At 38.1% G+C, this 12,292-nt stretch overlaps 1 protein-coding gene across 8 annotated transcripts in view; it reads right to left on the bottom strand.

Annotated features, from left to right (window-relative positions):
* The window catches only part of nt5c2.L (5'-nucleotidase, cytosolic II), a 96,519-nt gene that overhangs the window by 37,941 nt on the left and 46,286 nt on the right, over positions 1-12,292 (bottom strand). For 6 of the 8 annotated variants that reach the window (XM_041568489.1, XM_041568491.1, XM_018241675.2 and 3 more), the window contains 2 exons: positions 11,593-11,714; positions 3,131-3,204 (listed from right to left, as the gene is read on the bottom strand). In XM_041568489.1, coding sequence (XP_041424423.1) covers positions 3,131-3,204; positions 11,593-11,693 — 175 coding nt within the window. In that variant the 5' untranslated portion in view covers positions 11,694-11,714. 8 annotated transcript variants of the gene reach the window in all.

Below are 12,292 nucleotides of genomic sequence, written 5' to 3'. Positions count from 1 at the left end.
AGAGAGTGGCCAATTTGGTTTCAACTGGATATTTACATATTACATACTGCTGTTGTCTTTGAGGTCTCCATTTAGTCACTGCAGAATTAAACCCACCAGGTGTGTTAGTACACGACGTATGGAGTAAAGTGCTACTTGTAACTGGTTTGTATTATATGGCTTTTGAGCTCAATAAGAGCTCAATCAGTGTGAAGGGTTTTAACCACCAAAATGTTCAACTATGCAATGACCCCAAGAAACCCATGACGCAACAAGCGATGCACAGTCAGAAAGCTCCGAAATACAGATAGTCCATCCCCAAAAACTCAATTTTATCCAAATAATCCAAATTTTTAAAAAGGATTTCCTTTTTTCTCAATAATAATAATAATAATAATAATAATAATAATAATAATAATAATAATAATAAAAATAAAAACAGTACCTTGTACTTGATCCCACTAAGATATAATTAATCCCTATTGGAAGCAGAACAAGCCTATTGGGTTTATTGAAAGGAGAACTAAGCCCTAAAAATTAATATGACTACAAATGACATTTTATATACTGAATTTATTGCACCAGCCTAAAGTTTCAGCTTCTCAATAACAGCAATGATCCAGGACTTCAAACTTGTCACAGGGGGTCACCATCTTGGAAAGTGTCTGTGACACTCACATGCTCAGTGGGCTCTAAGCGGCTGTTGAGAAGTTTAGCTTAGGGGTCGTCACAAATTATCAAGCAGAAAATGAGGTTTGTCTGTAATATAAGCTGATGCAACAGGGCTGATTATTAAATTCTGATGCTAGTTATAACATTTCTAGCTACTTCTTTAGTTAATCTTTAGTTCTCCTTTAATGTTTAAATGATTTTCTAGTAGACTTAAGGTATGAAGATCCTTAGTACAGAAAGATCCACTATCTGGAAAACCCCAGGCCCCAAGAATTATGGATAACAGATCCCATACATGTACAAAAAAACATAAAAAAAAGCATTGTGGCCGGCTCACAATGAATAACAGCTGAGAATATAAACAGGTCTCTGCTGTACACAGAAAACTGAAGCAGCTATCCATGTTTACAAGTATACTGGCTTGACAGACAGGTGATTTTGAGCCGCACTGCTCTCATGTTTCCAGAAGCTGCCATTCAATAGCCCTCATGTGAATGCAACCCCATGCACGGTGTCTCTAATGTTCTGAATGCCAGTGATCCGTGAACTTAAAGCAGCTTAAGGGGTGCACAAGTAACCCAATACACAAGTATTGAAATAGACTATAATTCCAAAAGCTTTAAGTGTGATGCTTGACGAAAATGACCTCGGTGCCCCTTCCAGCACTAGGCAGAATAATTCTTTGCCTCTGGCCTCTCATGAAGAATGGGGAAAATACTTTTCCGCAGCATTTGATTGATATACGGTAGGATGGCTGACGTGTTTGTTTATATAAGAGTCAAATATCTGTATGTTGACTTAAACAGTATTCTGTTTCATAGGACAGATTTTGCAATGTACTGCACACAGCCATAATATTTTATAAGACATTTTTATTACTTGTAAACCAAGCAGAGAAACAGACCCCCTGGCATGCCAATAACTCATTCAAGGAGAAGGAAAGCTACCGAAGCAGTTTATTGCCAATAGATTAGTCACAATATTGCAGGATACAACACTATATTTATTCTGCAGAATGCTTTTCCATACCAGAGTAAACAGCTCTAGAAGCTCTCTGTTTGTTTAAGATAACAGCTGCCATATTAGCTTGGTGTGACATCACTTCCTGCCCAAGTCTCTCCCTGCTCACTCATAGCTCTGGGAGGGGAGAGGAGCAAACTGAGCATGCTCAAGCCCTAGCCATGGAGGTTTATTCTGAAAGAAGGAAGTCTGATGCAAAAGTCCATGTATACACAATAGAAGGAAATAAGACATTACTTTGAGGGTTTACTGGTGTGTTTATATAGACCTTTCTTATAAATCTTACTTAATTTTAGCCTTTCCTTCTCCTTTAACAACTTAATGATGTAGTGTGCTACCCCTAACCAAACCAATTGCATATGCTCAACACAATCTCCATCCTTCCTTCCATCCCCACATTATCTCTATACTAGACTAGACTTTTTCCATATGTTTTTGTTATCTTGATAATGAAGAAAGACCTCCTAGGGCCCACCATATATTATATATATATATATATATATATATAAATAAATGATATATATAAATGATATATATATATATATATATATATATATATATATATATATATATATACCATTTATTTATTTTTTATAGGCCCATGATGGACATGAAGATGGATTGACATAAATTCTTCTAGGCTGGGGCCGACTGGAAGATCCTCTGGTACTCTTGTCTGACCCTGTTCAATACTATTTCTTCAACATATACTTAAGTTCTACATCTTCCCCATATACTTGCACTACATCACATTTTATGCAAAACTGACAATGACAGAGCGAACTGGTGTAGGTTTCTTAAATGAACAAAAAAAAGGAAATGAAGAGGACAACTCAAGATGCCACCAAAATGACATACAGGCTTCTAAAAGAACGTTTTAGATGGTTTGTACTATTTTCCAATTTTTGCATTGCACAAGCCAAAATACTACTTTGACTGACTAATTGCATTGTGTTGTATTGGTTTGAATTAATGCAAAGTTGGAAAACAAAGGTAACCCTTTAATTCAGCTACATTACAGCTGCAGAGAGGCCAGTCACCTATATTTATCATGATTTCATTAAACAGACTTTTCAGATGGACAAAAAAAAATGACAGAAGTAAGAACCACCAACACAACTATCCTGTCTATGAAGAAAATGAACATGTCTTCATGGGAATAAAGTGAATTGCATTATATAATATTCAACTATAGCTTAGGTGATTAGGTAGAACGAAGAACCATTGGGAAAATAGGATAAATTTAATGCTCTCTCCTGAATTTGGCCGTAAAGATTATGATTTTTTTATACTGCCCAGCCGACGTGCATGGGTTAAACTAGATAGTCAGTATATAAGGGGTAATGTTGACCCAAATAGGCTGGGAAATCTGTCAACTTTTGTAAAACCAAACGCAAACTAAATATAGGTCACAGCACACTAGACACTTTGTATGGCCTCAGATTCTTTCCATGCTCACCAGCGAGTGTATAATCCATATCGAATCCAAAGCACTTGATTTTTTCCATGGCAAGACTTCTGTTCACAAAGACCCTAAACGACAAGAAAAGAAATGACATAAGTGAGATGGTTAGGGAATGATACGCAAGCTTATTTTATTGCTTCGGTGAAGCGAAATAAAGTCTAACAACTGCTTCTCAGGATATTATATCACCGTAAGCTAAACTTTCCTCGCATATCAAATGTACGTAAAGAAAATCCCAGAAATAAAACAAACAAGGAAAGTTCTGTTTTTTAAGACTCTGATGTCTGCTGACACATTGTTTATGTTACTGAAGGATTTAAATCTCGGCACAGTGACGGAGAAAAGAAAGTTTAGTAAAGCACAGCAAAAGAGAGACATTTGAAAATGAATACGTGTTTTCACAGCAGTTATTAGCAAATAAAACTGAATTGGAAATCATTGGAAAAAAAAGGAAAATATGAGGATGAGAATGTTCATTTCCATTTATGAAACGCTCCTGTTTCCAGCCTACCTCATAACAAAGGATCCCCTCCACTGAATCCCCTTCAAAACTCCTAGAACAGAATGGATGCATCTGTTTATAGAGCTTTCTAAATGCCAGCTGCATCCCTGATCCATTTCAATCAGGTCTCTACAAAGACCATTCTGATGAGAAGCTTTAGTAGGTCAACAATGAGATTCAAGCTACAAAGGAGCAAGGTGTTATTGATATTGCATTCCTATATACCCTCATTCAGTAAAAAGTGGTACTCTTGCCCACTCTACTCGAATACATAACCTTATAATCAGATCTTGGTTCAGAAAGGGTCTCCCAAAAAAAAAAAACCTTGGGCTGAACCTCAGACTCTGCTCTGGATGTTGATTTGCTCAGTGGAAAACATCAATATCATTACATACGGTATGTATATTATTCTAAATATTTGCTTCTGGCAGTAGAATAACAACTTATAATGAACGATGTCAGATGATCGATCTGTTGCAATAATGACTATTTAGCAGAGCAAACAGGGTCATATAAGATAACATAAGTCAGCTGTGGGACCATAGCAAAAAAAGTAAACAGGGTTGGCATAGCAAGTCATTGTTTGCTCATAACCACACACTGCCTCAATTCATAAACAAACCCAGAAGCTTCCAAACCATGAACATTTCAATGCAGATACAATATAAAGGTATAGGACCTATTATCAAGATGCTTGGGACTTGGGGTTTTCCAGGTTAAAGGAGAATTCAACCACTTATTAAAAAAAAACCCTACCCCCCTACCCTACATAAACCCCCTCCCTCCTCCCACCCAGCCTAGCTGCTCCCCCGGGTAAATGCCCCTAAATTTTTATTACCTACCCCTCAGTGCAGATTCTGTCCAGCGGAGTTCACAGGCACCATCTTCTTCTCTTCGGTAATCTTGCTGTATTGGCACATGAGCAGTTGGCGCAGACTGCCGGTCCTGCGCATGTGTCGAAAGTTATGGCAATTGCCAAAGCGCCAGAAGACCAGAAAATTACCGAAGAAGAATAAGCTGGCTGCTGTGAACTCCGATGCCCTGAATCTGCACCGAGGGGTAAGTAAAAAATTAGGGGCATTTACCCAGGGTAGCTGCTATGCTGGGGGGAGGAGGGAGGGTGGTCTATGTTGGGTAGGGTTTTTTAATAAGGGGTTGAATTTTCCTTTAAGGGGCCTTTCCGAAATTTGGATCTTCCTTCCATAAGTCTACTTTAAAACCATTAAACATTAAATAAACCCAATAGGCTGGTTTTGCTTCCAATAAGGATTAATTATATCTTGGATGAGTGGTGAAATGTTTTCAAGAAAAACTCTAAATGTCCAGTTGCCTTTGGCTTAATTCTTTTAGATACTGTATTCCTCCTATACTCCTAGAAAAAATAGGGTTCCATGCACCCCTCTGATTAACTGCCCTTCCAGCTCTTTTTCCACATGAAAACAAAATCTATTTCTGCTTGTTTAGACGCCTCGGTCCACTCTTTTCTTTGCTTTCTACAGTGGATAAGACAGTTACAATCCTTTGAACTACAACCCTTATGATAAGTACATAATAGGGCATAGAAAATTAATACTAAACATACAGAATAATTTTTCTGGACCAACCACTGCTTACTAATGCCCCGATATATTAAAAAAATGTTCTTTAAATATTAAATCATGTTACTGCTGTAAGAGGTTTTGTCTACTATCTTGCTTTCCTATTAATAACACTGACAGAAAGAATTATATTTACAAGCCTGGTTGTTAATATACCTATACTTGTTGCCCATCAGATGCGGTTTACTACAATTTAACAGAATTTACATGAAAAAAAGGACCAAACAACTGCATTGTGCACAACAGCAATTGGCATTTATCCAGTTCAGCCCTCAGCAATCTAATCACAAAAGACTATGAACAAAAACCCAACAGAAATCCAAGAACCTCCAAAACCATGCAGTTTTTCTATACTAGCCAATAGATCAGAGAAGAAAAAAAATACATGGGTGGCAAAAATGTGATACCTTTATTTGACAACTACATATAATTGTACAAATTAAACCTTATGGACTCTGAGGTCCCATATTCAGGCTAGCTTTCTCAACAGAAGTCCAAAGAATCCCTGAACGGTCAACTCATGGAGCAGTGGGTGACTAGTTTTGATGGAGCAGTGGGTAACCAGTTTTTGGTTAGAAACCACCAAATTGCCCCTATCACAACTTATCTAAAACATAATAGTGACCAAAAAAAAATACCATTTAAAATGAATGCTAAAGAGAACCCTGATGTCTTTATTAAAGTAGCTATTAAAGTAGCTTAGTTCATGTTATAGGATATAGCTTCTAATTAAAATATTTATATGGATGAAAGGATTACCATCACTCATCATTCTTTTGTTTCGTTACAGGTTTAATCTATCTGTTTTGCTGTGTGCTGAGCTGACATACTCAACATGGAATGTAAGGCAGCCAATTAAACAGATACAGCTCTTGGGAACTCACACAGGGAATCTCCAAATGGGTTATTGAAAGAAAGGCTCCATATATATTTGTTTCAATCCCTTTAAGTTGCCTGTTGTTTAACTTCAGGCATGTGGTACAATTTTTATTTATTTTGGTATTGCAGGCTTCTTCAAGGAAAACGATATATGGAGATAATGGAAGAAACTATGACTGGAGTGGAAAAAGTCAGGAATTATGAAGTAAGGAAGTGCAAGAGAGAGAACGGTGTAAAGGGCAGGGATACAAGTTGAGATAGGAATAAGATAATAATGAATTCAGTGAGAAATCCATCCTCTTATTAAGGAAGGTCCTAAAGCTGATGGAAAAAACATCAATAGACCAATACTATTAATTTAACAAAACATCTAAATCAATATCTCAGAACATAGCCATTTCAAAAAGTTACAAAGAGGATGGTGTAGAGTAGACAATAATTTAAAAAATTAAAAACTCAACCAGTAGAATAAACACAACTTTTTGGTTCCCACCTAACAAGAAACACAAGAAAAAGTGAAATCTTTCAAAAACACTCATGTAGTCAGAAGGGCCCAAGAGCCAACGATTTATGATAAAGTACCTGAGCTCTCCCTCAAGATCAATGCTGTTACGATGGGTAAAGTGTACCACACTCTTCTCCATTTCGGAATCAAGCCAAATTTTTTAAAGGAATCAGAGAGAACGCAAGCTGGCCACCAATGGAGGATGATATTGATGCCAATTGTAGACACCAAGGGCACAGCTTCAATCCACTTTTTCCAGCAGAAATTTCAGTCTAGTGTTTACGCGAACACACAAGGATATGAGGACATTTATTGGGCCTGACAGCAAAACAAGCTCAAATAGAGGGCGGAACATTTTTGCATCCAAATATTAATACAATGTGTTACTCACCCACATCAGTAAGACATTGTAACTGATGTTTATGCAATGACACAGCTTTTGGCCCCACCCAGCAAAAAAAATCACCTGTCTCTTCTCACAAACAGGGATACAGAAAATCTCTTGATGTGACCAGCTAGGCATTCTAAGGCTCCACTGATCCCTTAAGTATGAACTGTGATTTTGTAAAACTATGGGTTTCACTAGAGTATGCAAAAGCAGGTGCCGTGCATATTATACTCGTTGCTCCTATCAGTGATGGAAGTAGAGCCAGTAAAGGGATGTCCAGCTACAGGGGCAAAGTTTGCTCTCAAATCTCCACAAGTAGGGAAGATTAGCTGGAATGGGGAACATATCTATACTAGGATTTGTGGGACATACCTCCCCTAACAATTCCCAATGACCATGCAGCCATTATAGGTCCGTTAAATATTCTAGGACACTAGGAGATGTCATGATTTGTCCAAACTCATAAGGAATTTTCAGTGGGAATTACATGAGGTCACTTTCTTTAGATCCAGTGTTTGTCATTGGAAAAGTTTGCTTTGTTTTCACTAATATCGCCAACAGCATTAGGGCAATGGCACACCAGGAGATTAATCGCTAGCTATAAATCTTTGCTTCTAAGGGCGTCTAATTTAGTATAATCTCAAGTAAAAGCTTTCCCATAGGCAATAATGTGATTCGCTGGTGGTAAAACTCATGCGTCATTCAGTCTCCCAAAATCGCTTCCTCTTGCAGCAACGACAAATCTTCTCTACTTCGGGCAACTAATCTACCCAAATGCCTTCCCGCCGGCAAGAATACGAATTGCTGGCTGGATGGCATGCGAATCACTTCGGATTTCCTAAATCACCGGAAGTTTCCTGGTGACGCAACTTCGGGCGACTTTGGAAAACCGAAGCGACACTTAAGACATCCCGTCGATTATTTGCATTCTAGCGGGAAGGCATTTCTGGGAGATTATTTGCCAACAATAGCGAAGATCTATCGCTTGCCGACAAATCTTCCCATGTGCCACCACCCTTACAGAATGAAACATGAGGATTAAAGGGATTTACAATCTAAACAAAGGTAAGGAAAACAACACATACAAAAAGCTGCTTGATGATTATCATAATGGTATGTTGATAGGCTGCATCAGACAGGCCTACTTAATCAGGTGTGTCTCTTGGGAGGATTTGGAAAGTCAAGAGGAGAGATTGATTGGCCACGGCAGGAAAATCCATAGAAAAACAGAAGTTTGATGTAACAGAGCAACAGAAGTTGTAATGAGTATAGAAAAGGAAAAAATAGGCCAAGGTCAGCTGTAGACATTGAACATTGAAGGAGGATAGTTGAAGATGACAGGTGAGCTGCAGTCAGCATATGCATTATTAACGATGTGAAATGTTAGTGTTAACTCACTGAATTTGAGTGAAAGCTGCTAAAGAGATGTGAATAGAGGTGCAGCAGATACAAAACACTGGGATATGAGGATAAATCTAATAGCAGAATTTATAGCAGTCTGATTGGAAGACCACGGGGAAGATAGGGCGTTTGCCACCCATATCCAGCAACAAAACGCCCTAAACTACCTTGTTAACGGGATTAATAGAATAGATGTAATGTTGTCGGAGTGTAATATAGTAATTGTTTTCTTTTTGGGCCTAAGAGAAGGCAGAAAGTGAACTAAAGCTTAATAAAGGGTAGAAATGCTACGCATTATGTTATGGGCTTTTGTACCAGCCCAAGGCAACCAAAGGCCATTTGCGGTGAAGATTTGTGCATCCAACATTCCTCTACTGGCTACAAAACTTCTTATATGCTGATTCACAGCACCTGCTCTGGGCTGCATCAGCTTATATGCAAAGCAAACCTAATTTTCTTCTTAATGATTTGCAATAACCCCTAGGCTTAGCTTCTCAACAGCTACCTAGACCACACTGAGCATGTGCGGTGTCACGGACACTCCTAATAAAATCCAAGATGGTGAACTATGATAATTGTGAAGGCCTGGAACATTACTGTTATAATGCTGTCAAAACTTTAGGCTGCTGCAGTACATTCTTTGTATTTGTATAAAATATGAAATTTCTAGCCATATTCACTTTAAGGGGATGAGATCTACCTTGAAGTAAAGGGAGTCAGTCAATTTGAGATTTCTGAAAATCTACTACACAGATCTCAGAGGTGTGTGTATCTTTAGTGTAGTCAAGGGTATGAGATTATGAGAATGACTGTGCTGTGATTGCACAGAGGCATGGGAGGAAACAATGAAGGACAGAATCAAGTAAAAAAGTAATAAAAAAATGACTCGGGATCTAAGAAAATGGCAGGAGAGACTGAAACGGACAGTTAGCTACAGCAGATAGGTCAAAGTGCAACAATTCTATGAAACAGCTGTTTTTGTCCAATGCTTAGAATCAAAGAAAGAATCAATGGAGACAACAAGAAGGCCAAGACTGGGAGTGGTCCTCAGTGTGGCAGCTTATATGCAAGTGAAACTTGAAAATTAAAATGACATTCTCTTGTTACCCCATAAATCTGTTTTCACACAGAACTTGGCCGTGGAGGTCAGCAGCACATATCTTAGAATATGCAGAGAATGCTCTCATTCACAAGGATAACTATACCTGAAAAGGTATATTCCCTTAAAAGAGAACTAAACCCTAAAAATGAATGTGGCTAAAAATGCCATATTTTATATACTCAGCTTATTGCACCAGCCTAAGGTTTCAGCTTCTCAATAGCAGCAATGATCCAGGACTTCAAACTTGTCACAGGGGGTCACCATCTTGGAAAGTGTCTGTGACACTCACATGCTCAGGAGGCTCTGAGCAGCTGTTGAGAAGCTAAGCTTAGGGGTCGTCACTAATTATCAAGCAGAAAATAAGGTTGGACTGTAATACAAGCTGATGCTACGAGGCTTTCTAAAATTGTATAAAATTTTGCTGCTAGTTGCACTGGTTTCTGTGCTGCCATGTAGTAATTATCTGTTTTAATTACTAACCAGCCTTTTATTGTGACATTTCTATTCTATGTGTACTGTATATTGTGAGTGGGCCCCTAAGCTCAGTAAGTTACAGCAGCACAGAGCATGTAAAGAAGATGGGGAGCTACTGGGGCATCTTCAGAGACACATCTTCCTTGCTAAAGGGCCTTGTTTTCCTTGGGTTGGTACAAAAGTCAGAACATAATGTACAACATTTCTATCCTACAGATTAAATTTAATCTTTAGTTCTCCTTTAACCGACTTTAAAGAACCAAACATGACTATGCAGTTTGTAGGTATATTAAGTAGATTCAAATTAATTAGAACCAACAAACCACTTCCTGCTTAGCACGGCAATATGTCACAATGACAAATGTGTTCACTATTCCTGCCGTCATATGCTAGAGACATTCATTTATTTCCCCTTATTGCCTAACTGTGAGCTAAAGTATTACCAACACTTCAGTATTAAGTAATATGAAAAAGGAAACACCTAGCCTTTCCCAACACCTTTTATTTGAAGACTCCATTTGCAATCTTGACTTCTACGTGCAAAGGTAATTTATATGACACAAACGTGATCTGGGAAGAGTCATTGTCAGTTGTTAGGCAATTGTAAGGAAGTACAGTAATCAGGAATATTCTACAATTGGGTAACATTTCAGGGCTATTTAAAACCAAACCTTCTTACATTTAATTTTCATTCAATTTATCACCAAACATTCAATTCAACACCAAACCCTCTCACAACCCTCCTACATGACAAATGTTAGTCACCCCCAATTGATTGTATTGACTTACCTGAAACCCCGGGCTGGTGCTCCTATCAGCAGAAAACTGCACCAGCCCAAGGTTTTTCTAGCGAGCACCACAGAGAGATCTTCTTCCTGCTTCCTCTTTCTTTGCTGGTTGCGAATGCGCAGTACAATGAAAAGCCAAACTTTAATTAAAAAGTCGGCTATTTCATTCTACTGCGCAGGCGTTTGCCCGGGAAATTTGAAGAAAGAAAAAGACGGAAAAAGATCTCAACGTGGTGCTCACTGGTAAAACCCCGGGCTGGTGCAGTTTTCTGCTGACAGGAGCACTGGCCCGGGGTTTCAGGTAAGTCAATACAATCACTTGGGGGTGTCTAGCATTTGGCACCCCTCAAGTTGAAACAGACTTTCCTTCTCCTTTAATAGTGACTTCTCAACTCCCACATTCCTGCTTATGAAAGCATACCTTATGCCCATATAGGCTTGCATTTCAATATTTATTGAATCAACAGAAGCAATTTTGTTAAAAAAAGTAATCATTGCCACTAGCTTTCTATAAGATATTTGGCATAGTCTGGGCTAATGATTGCTGAAGGCTTGGGCAATAATAAATATTGATATTTACTGAATCTATTAACCTGAGCTATGACATCAGTCAACCAGTTCTATTCATAAAAATCCCAATCATAGTTTGAACAACTGTGAATCCTGCAATATTATCAGCCTCAACTTTGCCCCTCAGTGTGTTTACTTTCCATGTACGGTAAATGCACTAGAGTCGAATTCTGTATATTTATGGCACTTGGCTGCTCAGAGAGACCTTCAGATTTCTCAAGTCATAGAAAATTAAGATGTCCTTCTTACCTGTGGTAAGCTTCACGTCTATACTTCTTTAAGGCATGTCTATCCATATTGGCCGGGAGGTCCGCAGCATTTTGGAGGCGATCACTCCAAGAAGTTGTCATTTTTAAACGTGGACCTTGAATCTGCACAAAACACAAAGTAGGTAAATGTGATGCTAAATAAGTAAAAAAAACAGGTATAGGCAGCATAAAGAGATAAACATTTGCTATTAAAATCACAGATTAACCCAAACTAGAGGATAAATTAAAACAGATTTACTAACAACAGGCAAACATTTGTCTATGCAGATTAGCATTTACCTTTGACCAACCCAATGCAGGTCGAATATAGATAGAAAATAACTGGCTGGTTGCTATGGTTTTATTATACCATGCAAATTGGTTTCTATGGGTTAAATATACAATTTTACAAGTGTTTGCTGAACTAGCCCACAAAATTATTTTGCATATTATCGGCCAATACAAAGAAGCTGGTCACACCCATATTGGATACCCTGCTATAGTACAGGTATGGGGATCGTTATCCAGAAACCTCTGAATTACAGAAAGGCCATCTCCCATTGACTCCATTTTATCCAAATAATTGAAAATTTTTTTAAAGTATTACTTTTTTCTCTGTAATAAAAAAACAGTACCTTGTACTTGATCCCAACTAAGATATAATTAATCCTTATTGGAAGCAAAACCAGCCTATAGGGTTT

The sequence above is a fragment of the Xenopus laevis genome, chromosome 7L (genome assembly GCF_017654675.1).
Source record: "Xenopus laevis strain J_2021 chromosome 7L, Xenopus_laevis_v10.1, whole genome shotgun sequence".
Taxonomy (NCBI): domain Eukaryota; kingdom Metazoa; phylum Chordata; class Amphibia; order Anura; family Pipidae; genus Xenopus; species Xenopus laevis.
Note: the sequence above shows the minus strand (reverse complement) of the source record. Positions and strands in the feature narration are given on the sequence as shown.